The 17,073-nt window shown below is 46.0% G+C and overlaps 1 protein-coding gene across 1 annotated transcript; it reads right to left on the minus strand.

The window, feature by feature from the left end:
• Positions 1-2,234: 2,234 nt before the first annotated feature.
• Positions 2,235-12,936, minus strand: FLCN (folliculin). The gene is made up of 12 exons (XM_080353657.1): positions 12,841-12,936; positions 12,008-12,286; positions 11,063-11,209; positions 10,270-10,491; positions 9,617-9,777; positions 8,621-8,835; positions 7,841-8,031; positions 6,603-6,716; positions 6,131-6,254; positions 5,634-5,765; positions 4,404-4,509; positions 2,235-3,623 (listed from the first exon to the last, which is right to left on the minus strand). The coding sequence occupies exons 2-12, from the start codon at positions 12,254-12,256 to the stop codon at positions 3,422-3,424; spliced, it is 1,863 nt and encodes a 620-aa protein (XP_080209783.1). The 5' UTR covers positions 12,257-12,286; positions 12,841-12,936; the 3' UTR covers positions 2,235-3,421.
• Positions 12,937-17,073: the final 4,137 nt, after the last annotated feature.

Consider the following 17,073-nt stretch of genomic DNA (forward strand, 5'->3'; position numbering starts at 1 on the left):
GGCCCCGCAGCGCACGGAGCATGCGCGGAGCGGCCGGGCGCGGGATGGCGGGAACGGCGCTGAGGAGCCGCCTCCCGAGCCCCGGGGGTGCGGCCCCTGCGCACCTGGGGAAGCCCGTCAGCCAACAGCGCCCGGCACCGCAGGGACTCAGCGGGTCCTCTTCAGCTGCACGGAATCACAGAAGGGTTGGGGTTGCAACACACCCTGAAGACAGAAGCATTTTGGTTGGAAAAGACCCTCAAGATCATCAAGTCCAACCGTTCCCCCACCCCTGTCACTGCCCCATGTCCTGAGAACCTCATCTCTGTCCAACCCTCCGGGGATGGTGACTCCAGCACTGCCCTGGGCAGCCTGTTCCAGTGCCCCACAGCCCTTTGGGGAAGAAATTGTTCCCCAGATCCAACCTCAACCTCTCCTGGCGCAACTTGAGGCCGTTTCCTCTGCTCCTGGCGCTTGTTCCTGGGGAGCAGAGCCCGACCCCCCTGGCTCCAAGCTCCTTTCAGGCAGTTCAGAGATCAGAAGGTCTCCCCTCAGCTCCTGTTCTCCAGCTGAACCCCCAGGTCCCTCAGCCGCTCCCCACACCAGCACACGTGTGCGAGAACCAAAATACCCAACCCGGACAAAAAGAAAAAAGGATTGTCACCAATTGTGCTGTTTTCAGCACTTGTGCCATTTTAGCTCACAAATTTAGAGAAAATATCCCAGGTATTAAGTTCTAGAAGAATCTCAGATAAATTACACCTTGTGGGAGCATACCCAGCATCTCACATCCTTGTGAATTAAGTTGTAACTCATATGTAATATTGGCTGGCTGGGGGGGAATGGGGGCAGCAGAACTAGTGCACAAAGGCTTTGGCTGTAACTGCAGCAGCCACTGCTCCCACCTTCCTCCAAGGTACATCCTGCGCAGCCACGCAGAAAATCACAGCGGAATACAGAAATACCCTGTTTTAATCACCTTGTCTGTGAGGCGCATTGTTTAGAGGGAAGGAGGGTGGTGAGGGAGGGCTGCAGACATGCTATTTTGTTAATTAAGTTGTGCTAAGAGCAGCGCGCACATTCCAGCTATCACTGACGGCAAAACGAGCACCCGCGGCCTCATCCGTGAGCTGTGGGAACTTGCCTGGACAATTAGTTTGGTAATCCCAGGAATAGATCTGTTCTGGCAGGCAAGCACATCTGTTCTCATCGGTTCACAGACTCCAGCAACTCTCCCCCTGCTTTCCTGTGGGTATTTTGTAAGTATTAAGTTAGTGGTTTTCTTGCTCTGGCTCAAAAATAATGTTATCCTGAGTCTGCAGAGACTGAGACCCACCTGAGATGGGGACAGAGACTGGTGGACGCTGCAAATAACTCACTGCTGGCACAAGCTCATGGAGGAAGAGGATGAAGCCTTAAGCTTGACCTTGTGGTCACCGTTTTGGAAAAAATAATGATCACACTTCTGTTCAGAAACGTGGGCTTTGCTAATGGGTGCCTGCACACCCACTGCCGCTTAGAGATGAGGTTTTCCTGTAGGATTGCGTGGGAGAGCTGTTGTTTAAAAGATAAAAACAGTTCAGCAATTGAGAAGGTTTAAATGATAAATAATAATAAATAACCTGTTATGTTACGTAGGTCTGAATCGGACCAGAATAGCTTTCAAGCAGAAAACTAAGACTACCAGGTCACAAGAGTGAGCACTGGCCTAGTACTAGAAATTCCAGCTCACTAGTCCAGGTTTTCTCATCACTTCTGTCATGACCCCACTCTCAGTGGGCTTTTTTTCCTTCACAATTAGCACCAGCACACAGGAAGCAAGATGCACACAACACTCAAAGCTTCCTTTCCTGTGGAGAGAGCTCGAGTACCTCGTTTGTCTCGTATCTCCTTATTGATAATTGGGAAATAAAAGCCTTTTTTCAAACCCCCAAATTAAATCTGTGGTTAGTTTTTGAAGTGACAGTGCCTTTTTCCAAGCATCTGTTTGCTGCTTGAATACCCTGTGGTTATGTCCAGTCAAGCATTTTAAATTAATATATCTGAGCATCTCTTGCTCCAGAAGTACAAGAAACTAATGCCTACAAAGCTAAAAGACTTGTTAAATTCTACGAATTAAATCAAAGTAACATCAGGAATTAACTTGTGGATCAATTGCTGCTTCCCCCACCCCAACACACACACATTGAAAAATCAACACAAAACCAGGCTTTGTCCGTTTTACAAAAATAGCTCTTAATGAGATTTAACGCCTGTCTCCGTTTTACAGATGTTCCAGACAAAAATCAACCTGCATATTTTATACATAAGAACAGAACTCACGACAAGTTGGAACATCTCCTCTGAGTTTGAGTCTTGTTTGACTGAGTGTAGAAGGTCACCTGGGTAAAACCTGCCTCTAGGTTGTTAAAAATGTCTGCGGTAACGTCAAGTTTTCCCAACAATGATCCAGGAAAAAAAGACAAAGGAATACTTCACAACAGAAACAGTAATTCCTCACAATATAGATAAGAAATATCTGTTTAGGTAATTAAAAAAAAAATGCACCAATGTTTCCATGAAGCAAAAATGGCTACTACAGAGTTATATAAGAACGGAGCACCTACAGGTTGGATTTTGTTCCTGCTTAACTTAATTAGGAAGCTAGAAAACTATTTCTGAAGACAGAAGAATATCAGCAACCTCATCCTGGCGAGGTTATCTTCATGACCTGGAAGTTTTGCAACCACAGGAAAAACAAGGTGAGTCTCTCACCCTGCAGAATACAAACAGGCTGCTTTCTGCACCTTCTAATAGACAAGATTTCCAAAGCAAGTGCTGAAACTGTCTCAAGTTAAGATATAAATAAATAAGAGTGACAGGACTCCAACGGGACATCCTGACTTATGCTACAGCAGAAAATAGTCTCTTCTTAAATCCGAGCACAAAGTGGTTTGAAATAATTTACACGTGATTCGTACCCTGTGACGTGTCACTTATTTTTGGTTCCTGTTCTCTCAGGCTTTTGGGCGATTTATGTGGGATTCAGAGAGATTAACTATATCCACTCCCAGGAGTTCTTGATGTTGTCACAGGTATCTGAGTCTTGCCAATGAAATCTAAACCCGAGCTCTACTGCCACACCGTAATGCTTAATGAGGACAGTATGGGATTTTAATTAACTCATGCTGATTCTTTGAGCATTGCTGTATTTAAGTCTTGAGCGTGCAGGTCTAGATCTAGAGTTGAGTTTCAGGACAGACAGCAGCACTATTTATTAGCACTTATTAGTTCAGTCTCACAGCAATTAGAAAAGACTCAAGTGACTCTTCAAGTTAGTTTGAGGACCAGAGGAACAGCAACGAAGTTTCACTGTCCGCCTAATGCATCTGCTGCGGGCTCAGCAGGCGAATTTGGGGTTCCCCGCGATTATCTGAAGGCAGCAAGTGAGGCTGGGCGCCCTTTAGTTGCGGGACTCTGAGGACGTGGGGCTGCGAACCGTTGACATGAGGTGGGACTTGTACGTCTTGCTCAGGCCAGTCATCCAGAACTTGAGAAGCTTGACGTTGTCCTCCTCTGCAGCTCCCAGAATGCTCAGCAGTTTTTGGGTATCCTCCTTGGGTCTGCTGTCCACTTTTGTGAATTTGAAGAGGACCTTCACTTTACTGCAGAAACAAGAAATTCCTGTCACTATTGTGATGGACTTGCACGCATCAAACAGGGAATGAGCAGCGAGCGCGCCTTCTCTTGGCACCTACTGCAACTAAAAGTTAATCAAAGCTTCAAACAATATTCTGTGGAGAGTATTCTCATGTTTTGAATTAAAAAGTACAGGAAAAGGAGGAATCAGTTAGGAGGACTACTCATTTTCAGTAGAAATATGCGTAATTCTAGCCTGTCTTTTCTTTCTAGCAAAAAGTACAATTAATTGTGACAACTGGGAATCTACCTGAGAGCAACATCTAGTGCCCATCTGGCCTTCAGGTAAATTCACAAAATCCTAATGTTCTACAAATTATTTCACATGACTGGCTGGTCTTCCTTTATAACTACTTGCACCTCTGAAATGCAGCGCCCGAAGGCACAACCATGACATTTGTTTGGCATGTTATCTGCACTGGAATATAGAACATGTTGACAGGCGTATATATATTTGCATACTTAATCCTCGTAACGTACACAAAGCAGACAAGTATTGTCATGTAGGTAAACTACAGATGGCATGAACTGAAGTGTAAAGGTTACGAACTGGTGAAAGCCAAAAAAGAGAGCTAAGACTAGACTAGAACTCCAATATTCGTAGCTCCCAACAGGATTCCAACCTAAATGATTCTGTCAATACCCCACAGAAGTTCCCTGATTACCAGTGAGTCTTGCTCTCTGCTGTAACTGTTCCAGGATTAGCGCCAAAGCTGTTTCTCTGAAAGCCGTGTAGTCGTACTTACTTCATCCACTCCTCCTTCAGGCAAACGAGGCACTGATCCACAACATCCACAGAGAGGTTCTGGTTGGTAAGAGCAGCTTCGATCTTGTTCAAGATAGTAGGGCCAACTACAGGGTCAGAAAGAGGAGAAAAAGGGTGAGAAAAAGGATACACATGCGATATGTTACCCACTTACACCATTACTAGTAATTTTTGCAAGAACTAGTCCATTTATTCTATGACCTGGGCCTGAACACCTGCTGGAATTACAGACAAGGACACACATTTGTTCCATCTCTCATTCTGTCCAAGAGCACCAGCCTGCACTCATTTTTCACTAGTACTTTGGTCTGGTGCATTAATGCAGCTTCCTCTATATGCAGAAAGCTACACTATTAATACACAGCACAGCCAATTTCAGAGATTTTTGGCTTGATTAGTTCACGGACAATAATCTTTGAGTCAGGAAGAAATCTATTCTACATGGTGGAAAAATATACCCCCCCAGTGGGCCTGCTTTGATTTCATTTCTATGGAAGAGGAGCTGAAGATCAGCCCGCTAGAAAAACATCTGATCTGAGAAGCAACATGAATTTTGTGAAGGACCCTGGGGCATACACACGGGTTCAGGGGCCTTTGTTTTCTTCAGACCCACTTTTAAACTGCAGTTGTTTAGATTCTGTTGTTTCTAGTCCCATATCAAAAAATGCAGAGTTACAAAAAGTCTTCATGCTTTGTACAATAGACAAGAGTGATGGACTTGACTCCAATCCCATCTAGGTGCAAGTGTTCAATCCTTGAACAAAGCAAGTAAAAAAAACCCCAAAGGTCTGGGCATTTCTGTATCAGCCATACTTGTCTATCAAATGGAACATGGGAGATGAGTAACGTCATGGTCCTTCTAAGCTAGACTTAATCAAAATAAACACTAAAGCATTCCAGGATAGAAAGCGTTCATTGTGGATAACGGAAGAATTTCCTTACCATTGCTACTGTAACCATGTTACAGAATTTGTTTCTCAATTCTGAAAATTAATAAGTAAAATGCTGATCAGGTAAAGCAAACCCTTCATAATTAAGAAGACTGCGGTAAACCTCACCTCAAACAACAGTACCGCAGTTGTACACTGACCTGGCTTTCTACCCAGGCCTCCTTAATGGCCAGTACAGGAACAGCACAAAAACCAGGTTAAGATTGAGATGCTCTTTTAATCTCAGCGATACAGGTTCTTTCTGCTTTCAAATCACCCACCTCGATCTGCTGCAACGGGGCTACCACTGGTGACAACAAACTCGTACTTGTTGAGGGACTGCTCCTCATCAAACAGGGTCGGGCACAGATTAGAGCGGGTGGCAGTGCGAACTTCCACAAGGACCGTGAACTCTAGAGCAACAAGAGCCCAAAAGAACATTAACCGGACTAGCCCAGATTATAAAATACACCTACATACCCTGCTCCAAGAAAGCACAGCTCTGTCAGCTCGCAATATTTGGCCCAGAATTAACCTTTCCTCAGTAGGAACCAGGATTGTCAGCTGTCCTATGATCAGTGTGGTGTTGCATCTTTCAACTATTGATCAGGCAAGAATATGGGTCAAAAACAACAAAAGAAAATGAAGTGGTTCAGCTTATAGTTCATCCAGCATCATGAGAGACTGCCAATATGTAATAAAGAAAAAAAAAAACCCATTTTGTGTCCTTTAACATAAGATTTTAGGGGAAGGAGAGGTTTCTGCAACAGGTTCTTACCAGATGATAATATGTGGGAAGGGATTTGAACGTGCGGGCTCAGCCCTAGGAAGTTACACCGATACGCCTCTTCATACTGGTCACTGTAGGGGATGATCCGCACACAACCGACAGGCAGCATGGTCTGCAGAAGGGAGGAAACACATCAAGAGAAACACTGGAGTTAAACCAGTAAAGTACAGGTTTTTCCCTGACTTCCAGAACCAGCCAAGACTTGGAGCACTGCTCCAGATGCTCCTGGTCTGGGGGATCAGAAGGATCCTACTCAGCTTGAAAGACCACGTGCTTGCTGAGGACAACCAAGACCAAAGGTTGAGGGTTTTTATGTTGTTTTGTTTGTTCAAAACCATGTAATTTACAACACATTCTCCACAAGATTACATGTCAGAGTCAGGTTGCTATGAAGGCTGGACTACTAGAGAAATATATGTAAAAATATGCAGCCAGGAAACAAAAGGAATTAAGTTTTTACCCGTAGCACGTCAAAAGCAGACTGGACAAGATCGGCATCTCGAGCTTTCCAGATGACCTGGTTCCCCATCAGGACGTGCCAAGCCAGCATGCGGAATGCTGATGCCCCAAGAACCTGAAAACAAACCATTCTCCATTGGTTATGAAAATCAGCGAAATGTCTGGTTTGCCCTGACAAAAACATGACTGGCATGTAAAAAAATGGCTGGAATTGAACATGAAAATTTAGGTCTTGTGTACAGAGTAACAGCTCTAAACCACAGCACCAGGGTCAAGTGTTTCTTCGACTGGTGTGAAAGGCATCAGATTGGCATAAAAAACAATACTCACCCCCATCTATGGTTTCGAGAACAGAGAGCAGCAAAGTACCACTTGGCCAACGTGCCTAATGAATGACCCAATCCAGCGTCAAGCACATTAACAACAGTTGCATTTCTAGGTTGCTCCAAATTCTGAGTGCATTGATCAGCTCACTTGTTGGCCAAATTAGCGGTTTTGGCAAAACAGACACAGGCCCATTTGGAATGGGACTGAACAACTTATATGAGACAGTAACAACTTTCTGGCATTTCACTGATCTGGGTTATGTTCACAACAGTGATTCAGGTGTAGAAGATGAAAGAATATTCTTAGACAAGCCTCCAAATGCACATGCTTGTAACACAGTGTAGTTTAATACCTTCAAGCACTCCAAATTAGGAGAAGGTAGAACAAAAGGAGGCTAAAGAAATAAAGCAGATAAAAATAAAAAATATGGGAGGTTATTTGTCAGAAGCGTCCAGGAAGATAGTGAAAGAGATTGTGGGTCAAACACACAGAACCTCCCACCTCAGTCAGGTAACGGGAAGCACTAAAGCTAGATCTGTATAGAGCCATTGGTTTTCTTTGCAAATTATTTCCCCCTCTCTAGAACACTCTTGTTTTAAGCAAATAATACTTGACTTTGAAGATGCTGCATGACCTCTATATTAAATTACTGTCCTGGGAAAAAGAAAAGTGCATACGTGGAGAGAAATCATATGATTCCATCCCACATGACCTCAGAGGAAGGGAGAGTCCTCAGACATGCAGCTAATGCCGCTTTACTTGCTGTGCAGGCACTGTGTTGAACACAGAACCAAGAAAAAGGTGAAGACTGCAGGAAATAAATCTCTCTTTTAAAAAATACATCAACAGGAGGAAAAAAAACCGCTATTAGCTTGTGAATTCATCATCAGATTACCTGTGCTCCTCTCTTACCTGTCTCATGTGCCTGAGAGAGCGGAAGACAGACAGCCTCCTGTGAGCTACGTTCCAGCTGTTGCAATCTGGCATCAGAGATGTTTCAGGGGAGCATTTAGAAAGCTCCTGCCCTTCCACAACATCTGGTTGGGAAGAAGGCTTCTCTTCTTCCTCGGAACCATCCCAGCCTTCCGACTCTTCTTTCAGGTCTAGCAAAAAAAAAGGTAGAGTGGTCACAAAAGCTGCTGCTCTGTAGGAAGGGGAACTGCCTCAGAAGTGCCTACACACGCTGCAGCCAACTCATTTTGGCCCTTTGTGGGGAGTCCAAAACACAGCAGCTACAAGAACTGGCGTGACTGACACGCCCAAGGTGTTAATGAAGTTTCGTAATTCAGATAACGGAAGGGTCAAGAAGGAATGTCAGTCTTCTACAGAACACAAAGTCACATCTTTTGACCAGCTACACATTCTCTGTTCTTGTTTTAAAGGTCATGGCCAAAGCTTTGAGGTAGATTTTGTAGATTCTAGTCTAGATGTATTAATAAAATAATTCAATGCAAGAAAAAAAAAATCCTTTAATTTTAGAGATTTTGGAGAAAAAGGAGAAAAAAGTCCATATATTGTGACTGCAAATTCCCCTGGCTTAGAGACTCATTGGGAGGCCCAACCCAGCCAGAGAGAACAATAATCATGATGATGCAACATTCCTGCGCAAGTAACAAACATCACATGTGCGCGCAGAGAGTGCGCAAGGCCAAGGGCCTCAATTTCATGTTCTTGTCATATGGGAGAGCGCACCAGTTCTTGTGGAGGCTGACGGCAAGGTGAAGTTGATGAGAGACGGCTGCACTATGACACGCAAAAGGACTTGGTCTTTTCCCATCCAAAGCAGTCTTCCAGTTCTGGAAACTTCGATCTCACCTGCAAGTTTTTCCATCTGAACGAGGGTGTCTTCTGTTGGTGCTCCCTCCAGAAGCTTCTCTGTGAGTCGGCTGCCACAAGCTTTCAAAAGCCTGGAGACACAGAAGGAAACAGAAGTGGCGTTCGTTAAGCCTGCCTGCTAAGTGCGAAAATCCAGTAAGAAACTGGGTGCGATGAGCTCAACAAAGAAATTCAACAGCGAACCACTTTGTGTTTCCTTTCTGCACATCTCTCTGCTTTCCTTGGTGCGGTAACTATCAATGCACCTTACAACTGCTGCCACTCCAAGTCACCGAAAAGCCCACCATTTTGTAGTTGCTTTATGCAACGTATTTATCCCCCATCCAAGTCACACGCCCGTGTTGCAACCCTCTCTGTGGCAACTTTCCAGGGAAGTCTGAGGAGCAAGTCAGGCCCTGGAGCAACTGGACTCCCACAGACACACAACTGCAGCAGACGCCTGTGCCTCTCAGACCGTCCATCACAAACCATGGGCACTGCCAGGTAAACAACCGCTGTATTTCAAGCACAAATCTGATGTACAACAAGCTGGGGGTAGAAGCGTTTTTGCTTACTTTCTTCCATACTTTCTTTTAAACTGCAAAACCTTTCCATCTAGACAGACATGGTTTCCATTAGCAACCACACCCGTAGGTTTACTTCACAGCAACAAGATTTTTTTTGTCCTAAAGGCATCAGCAGGCTGCTGTCTGTGCTTAACTCACTCCAACTCAGAGACTACTTAGCAAAGTCCAACTTACTGCCTCAAGGAAAAAATACCCAAACACTGAAATCACATTTCCACCCTTTCAGAACATGACAATATTCTCGTCACGAAGGAGCAGCAGAAGCTAGATACACAAATGGCATTACCAAGCAAAGGAAGTATGCAAACATGCCCAGAGGTTTTCATCGTTGGTCAGTGAGGTTAAGGAGCGGGCGGCGTTGCCGTTGCGCTGGTGCAGGAAGGGAGTGAAGGCCGTGTTCATGCGCTGGGCGCGCTGAGGGCACCCGTACTGCTCCGCTTCAAACACCTGCACGCAGAGAAGGGCAGAGTAAAGACTAAAAAAATAAAGAGAAGGTGCTCACATAAAGCTGAGCCAACAAAACCCCAACAAAAATACAAAGTGAAAAGGATGTGTCACACACAATCACCTAAAGTACATTGTAAATTATGGGAAAAGAGAGGGAAGGAACATCTTAGTCTTAGATTGACTAAAATTACAGTTAAGTAACACATGTGCTCCAAATCCATCCTCCTTCACAACTTCAGTTGCTTAAATTTCTAACAGAGCTATTGCCTAGCAGTTAGGTCTGTGACAAGCGTTATGAGCGGCTTAAAATGAGATAATGATCCTGTTCCTTCTCTCCTACATGCCCCAATATGCACTGTCCTCATGTCCCTTATGTCAGCCTTAACGACCACCCTGGCTGCAATGAGCTGGATCAACTTTTTGACTCAGCTGTAAATCAACTATTGTAATGTTTTACTGATGTTGCATCAAATGGACTCTGCACTGACCTACCTTAAGTGCTTTCCCCTGAAGCTCATCAATGATGCCTCTGATTTTTCCCAACAAGAAAGGCCAGGAGTTGATGAGGTAAATCCGGTCCATCATGATAGTGATGATGCTGTACCAGCGCTGGAAACCACGAGCCAAGCTGTCTTTGATGAAGAAGGTGTGGCTGAACACAAACCCATGCTGTTCATCTCCGAAAAAAATAGGACCTTCGCGTCCTGGGCAGACCTGAAGGGGAGGGAAACACACACCAGTGTAGTTAAGAACATCACGCAGCTGAAATGGTAATAAACTGCGCAAAGCTTCCTGCTCTTCAGCACACACTTGGTGAATAAAACAAGGTTCTTTTAGACCACTGTACAAAACCTGTGGTCAAACAGAGCTCCAGAGTTATCCTGCAAACACTATAAAAACTTCAGGTTAACTGTATTTTCAGAACTCAGCTCTATCCAACTACAATGTTGTTGAGAATCCACAGGGATTTTGCTGATCCCGACACAAAAATGCTCATTAATCTGTGAGGTTCTTCCTTGACTTCTATGAGATGCTGAATGTTAATGGTCTACAAAGATTTCTGGCGCTAAGCAGCAGATCATCTCACAAAGAAAAACAATAAACACATAGAAACGAAGACTAGACAGGGAAATTTCTGGTCTCACAAGGTGAGAGGAAGGAACCCTCACGGTTATCAAAGATCAACCTTAAAAACTGAAGCCAGGACCAGCAAAGCACTATCTTGGATTCGAAATGATGCACAAGGCCATAAAGAGGTTTTCTCCCTGAACTCCAAGGCAGTTACCTCACAGCTCAGGCTGCGAACACAGGCCTGGCGCACAATGCTGAACAGCTGGGGGTGGTTCGGGTGCTGGTGACTGACGTACTTGATGGAAGTTTCTTTGTCGTGGCTGACATATCCAGGATGTCCTCCTGCAAGAGAGCGGCAACCCTGAAGACAGAAAAGCAGATCCAGCCATAAATGAGCACGCAGTTATCTAAGGTTTCCAAAGGCCTCTGCATATTCCCTTCAAAATGTAGGGAAGCATTATTTACACGTACAGATAAGAACACAAATACTTAGAAGAAAAGAAATAGGAGTCAGGGTCAGGATTTGAACCCAGCTCCCCACACAGAGCTCTGTGTGATATATTTCCTCTGCTCTTGTGCTCCTTTTCCACTATTTAATTTGATTGTGAATTTGGTGCTGGCTCTACAAGTCATAAAATTCCATTAACAGCAGCTGCAAAACCAACTGGCACAACAAAACTGGCCATAACCTAAAGGACAGTAAATAACAAATACCTCAGAGCAAGTACTAACAGTAGACAAGCATGAGAACAACTAAGAATATACATTTTCTTTATTGTTTAAATCGCTTTTGCATTTGTTTCTGTTTCCTAATCAATACCGCTCTTAAAATTACTATTAATAAATGACCAGACCTAATCTAATAAAAGAAACACTATTCAAGAATGAGGGAAACACTTCTCAGCCACAAGAGAATCACAGGGCTCAGAGAGACCTCAAGACACCATCTTGTCCTGGTCTATATGCCCAACACCCTGGTCATGGATCATTATATTTTATGAGAACTTAGAGACCTTCTGGTACCGGCAGTCACATACAAAATGAGCACAGTTCACCAATTTTTTTCTCTCTCAAACAGTACAATTGGAATTAGAGAATCCAAGAGCCTTTTAGTTAAGCCAAAGGGCACCAACGTCCGCACAGAGATATTCACACTTGCCTCACACATGTCTGACTTTTTTGGCCCTGGGCTGCTGGAGTCGGCGCTGGCACCTTCTGCTGGGCTGTGTGAGCGGATCCGACTGCTCATCTGAATGCCGCCTTCCTCCTCTTCCGCCTGCTCATTCTGCCCAGAGATGTCCCCACTGCTCGCGCCTTGGGGAAGCGGCGAGTGCAGAACCTCAGTACAAAAGAGGGTGCGAGGACCGTGGAGCTCACAGAAATGGCAGAGGGCAACAATAGCATTCATACTGAGAGCTCAGCACATGCGCCAGGGCTCCTGCAGACAGGGGAGAAAACACATAATATCAACACAACAGATATTAAAGCATCTCTTAAGACTAGCTTATAAAAGTCCTGCCCTATATCCCTCTAGGAATCGCTGGCCTTAAGCTCAGCCTAAGGGACCAGCACAACTCCACCATGGGGTAACCTGAACAAGAATCAGCCCTTCGTGCGCTAAGGGATGGGGCTGGAGCAGATCGAGCCCCGGGTCCCTGACTCTGTCCGTGACCTCCGGCCCCACAGGGGCGGATCGGGCCCGGACCGTACCAACCCCCGCCCGCCCGGACACCTCCGTTCTTACCGGGACTGCTGAGGTCTGACCGCGGGGCCCGGGCACCTCAGGCTCCGCCGGGCCCGGTGCGGCCTCCCCGCACCCAGAGGCCGTGATGGGTCGGACCGGCCCTGCTCAGCGCCCACGGACCCGAACGCCTCAGGCCCAGCCGCACCCGGGCCAGCCCACCCCACCGGCCCTCGGCCTCCCCGCTCGGACCGCCGCCCAGCACAGGCTCCCCGTGCCCGGATCCCCACCCCGAGCCGGCCCCCGCTCACCCCTGCGGCTCCGGGCTCCCCCGTCTCGTCCCGTGTCCGCGGGCGCCTGACACAGCCTGACCCACCGGCCCGTACCATCCCTACCCGGCAGGGGGGGGGGGGGGGGGAAGGAGGGGCAGACAGCTCCCTGGCTGCTCAACCACCGCCTTCACGGAGCGTTGAGAAGAGGGATAAGAAAGAGGGAAAGAGGCGGGAGGAGGCCGGTCGTACCGCGGTACCGAGCCGGTCCTTCCCGCCGCTCTCCCGAGGATCCTCCGCACCCCCCGGGTGCGGCAGTGAGTCGGCCCACGGCCGCCCTGTCCACAGGGGCCGGGCAGAGCCATTACCTCAGAACGAGACGGGGGAGATGAAAAGCTCCGGAAGACGCCTCCCTCCGTCTCTCGCTATTCCCTGCCCCACTGCCGCGCCGCAGAGAAAGGACAACCGTGTCCGACCCCCAGGAGCCGACAGGGGACAAGGTGCCACCTGCGACCCGCAGATGCCGCAGTCTGAGCTGGCTCCACTCCCCCGGCGAGATGGTGCGGGCCGGAGGGCGGATCACGTGACCGGCTGGCCCTGGGAGGGGGCACGGCGCAGGCGCCGTGCGCGGGCGGGGCCCGGCTGAGGGGAACCCGGGCCCCAGCGCCCGCTGACGGCTCGGGCGGCGGCCGGAGCGTTGCAACGGGCCCCCGGTAAAGACAGTAATGCAGGTGCTGGCAGTCCCCATCGTGCACTTTAATTCCTTAAACTAATTAAATTGTAAGATTAGGGCAGATGAAGGCTTCAGTGAAGTATTATCTTTGCCCACTGTATTTATAAAGCAGGTATATTCACACAGGTTAATCCAAGGTTAGGAGCAGACAGTTAAGCCTGGTCTAGGCTCTGCAGTACAGACCCTCTCTCGGTTAAACGACTCCAGCCTCTCTTCAGGGTAGCGAGGATTATTGATCTCTAAAAAGCTACGATGGAACGACAAACCCAACTCCACACTATTAATCTTTCAGGCTTCAAGATAAAGTGCTGGATTCTTGCCCCACTTCCCTTTACATTGGAGTTTTAAATACCACAGTCAGAAAAAGAACAATTGTTAACACCAGGTAACAGCAGAGATCGTTGGGCTGAGTAAAACCCAAGGAAGAGGAGGTGCCACCGATACCACCACAATATGTATCTCCAGATCTACGCAGCCATGTGTGGGATTACGGCTCTGAAGAAAATGCTCGGATGGTCAGCGATACACAAGATTGTTCTAACAGAGATCAGATTGGAGTAGAAACGTTTGATCCATCTAATCCTGGATCCCATCTCAGGAAAGGACCTGTAGCAGCACTTCCCGAGGAAGACATGCAGTTTGCACAGAGAACAAGTGTTTCTACTCCAGGTAGCTCAGGAGAGCCCTGAGAAACCAGCGGCAGAGCTTGGGGAGCTGAGGGCACTGCCACCCATGGCCACAACCAGCAGCCCCGGGCCAGAACCACACATCCTGAGAAGCAACAAGAACAAAAGACACCCCTCCACCCCCCAAATAAAATAAAAAAACCCCATGCAAACAAACTAAGAAATACAAAATACCTACTATCTCATTTAAGACAAACTAAGAGGAAAGACTCGTTTGTTATCTTTATTTTCCAATGGTACATTTAAACAACTGCTCGGGACTAACCTCCTCAGCCAGTGTGGCCATGCAGAAAACATTTCCTGGGTTACACAGATCGCCTGTGACAACACGTACAACGGCTGCGCCGTACGACGGACACGGGGAGTTGTGGCAGAGGAGGCGGCTGGAGTTACACGGGAGCGTGTGGAGCAGCATTGGTGTGACTGTCACTAACTGCGACTCCTCGGTGGCACTAAAATACAATGGGTGGTTGTACACAAAACAGCTTCTAACCATTTCTTCCTAGAAACGTTTTCATACCTGCTAATAATAACTGAACTAGAGACCCCTCCTGTGGCTACGAAGTGTAGTTGCACGTCTAACGCTACCTTCAGAGCTTCATTTTGTATCTTTGCTAATTAAGGCGCATGAAAATTAGGAGTTAGATATCAAAGCATGCACTCGGTGTTTTGTGAACGCATCCTGTGGCCGCGCACAACAGGAAGAACTGGCCACAGGATCTCCGAGAGTCTAAATTTGGAGGAGCACAGCACGCGGTGTTCTTATATTTGCTCAAAATTCCTTCCCTGCAATAAATACACATTAAAACCAGAAAGCTCAAGTCTTTATCAAAGTGTCTCAGCTGATCACAGCCCATACAATTAGTTCCAAGACTTGAGGGAGCTACTTCATTAAAAATCTGACTTAATTTCAACAGTATCTCAAGACATGCAGATGCCAGACCATGTGTTTATCGAACCACTACTTAAAAGCCCTTCCCTGAAGCACTTTCGGTGAATGCCTTATCTACAGATTCTACAGGTGGGACCTGACTTTGAATTATCAACAGCAAGCCGAGTTAAACAGCACAGCGATGCACATCAGAAAAGGAACATTCGAAGTTCTCCAACTTTAAAAAGCATTCGCCCTTTTAAAAAAACAGATCTAAGAAAAAGAGCGTCATATATCATTTGAAACTATTACATAGCTATTTCTACCACCCTTTTGATGTGTAGTATGGATTTATTTTCTCTACTTTAGAAGAAAAATTTTAAAAAAACCCAACCAAATATAAAAAGCAAACCAACCAAAGAACCACAAACCAACCAAAAAAAAACCCCAACGAAACGTAGCTATTCACCAGCTGTATATATCAGATTGTAATTGCCCAGACAAAGCCATCCTGCAGCATTTCTAGTTCTTCTCCAACTTCACGAAAGCATGTTGCATCCGTTCTTGCCCAGCAAGTGAGCCCTTGGCAAGGAAAAATGAGCCATCTGCATTTCTGTACAGGTGGCAATTTGGGGTTCCTCATTTGCAGCACTTTACTGTAGACACCTCGACAAGCCAGGTTCCTGTTGGTGCCCACAGCGTGACTGATCGACTCACTTCACACTCCCACAGGATGAGAAAAACTGCATAAGCACGTTCAGCATTGAAAGCACTGCAGAATTAACAAATTATGGAGAAAAAACAAACAAAAAACAAAAACCAAAACAAAGGAAACAAACAAAACACAACCAACCAACAACAAAACACCAAAAAACCCCCAAACCAACCAACCAAACCCCAAAACACCAAGCAACAAGATTGTAAGATCAGGTGTAAAAGTTGCCTTCACATGTGGAAGCCTCTGTGATAGGAAGCACAAGTACTCAATGGTGAGCTCCTAGTGCTATGGATCGATGCTGTGTTCAACACTAAATTGCTATTTTATACTTTTTAAAATGCCATTCGCCACCTAGAGAACAATCTGGGGACGTTTCTAGTAGAAAGCAAACAGCTGTCACAGAGGCTCTGCTAGAATGGAGACACCAGTTTTAAACAAAGACCCCGACAGTTTTGTATCAGCACTGGGAGCACAAATGGAAGATTTGCAACCACAGGCGACCTCAATACATACAAGCTTCACATGGCAAGAGCCAAAAATGCTCAACTCCCACTTAGGCTCCTGAAAAAAGCGGCAGGTTAGCAGCAGCAAGCAGCTCCTAGTCAGGCGTTTAAGTAGGAAGCACTGAATGCTGAGCTTCTCGTGTTCTGACTTGCTGACAGGTTTATTTATGCCTGGTTGTAGGAGATTTGCACAGACACAAAGTGTTTCTAAGGTGTTTGGACAGTGAGAATCTTCAGATATGTGAGAGCTACAAAAAAATCAAATAGCCCATTGATTTAAGAGGTGAAGCACTTAAACCCAACAACAAAGTTTTTATGTTTAAAGTAGTGAATTAAAACCAGATAGCATTGAAGCATGTTGTCTCCAAATAAAATCCTGCATATTGAGAGCTGTATAGAATTCTGTGTTCCATATAGAATTATTTTCTCTGGAAACAAAGATCTATAGCATGGTCTTCACTCATTTCCACCACAGAAAAGTATCAGCCTGTTGAATACCTGCATGCCAATTCTATAAGAACAACAATTTAAATTTCTTTTGGTGTGAACAACTTCATATCTAGAATCCTCCAGAACACCAAGATCTTTCAAATATCCATTCGTTTAGGTCTAATAAGTTTGATCTAAGAGCAAATGTAATTAGAAGATATTTTGTACCAGAAACTTAAAATCATAAATAGCTGTCACATAAGGATTCCCTCTAGTCACTTCTGCTTTTCAGCAAAACTGCCTTACAAGGACTCCTTAATAAGCTCATCCTTTTG

This window comes from Nesoenas mayeri (assembly GCF_963082525.1).
Source record: "Nesoenas mayeri genome assembly, chromosome: 15".
NCBI classification, from domain to species: Eukaryota; Metazoa; Chordata; class Aves; order Columbiformes; family Columbidae; genus Nesoenas; species Nesoenas mayeri.

Coding starts and splice junctions, on each gene's coding strand:
- FLCN (XM_080353657.1), bottom strand. CDS start 12,256: ATGAATGCTATTGTTGCCCTCTGCCATTTCTGTGAGCTCCACGGTCCT. Junction 11,210..12,007: donor AAAAGTCAGACATGTGTGAG/GCAAGTGTGAAT, acceptor TTCTGTCTTCAG/GGTTGCCGCTCTCTTGCAGG. Junction 8,836..9,616: donor TTGCATACTTCCTTTGCTTG/GTAATGCCATTT, acceptor CTGTGTCTCCAG/GCTTTTGAAAGCTTGTGGCA.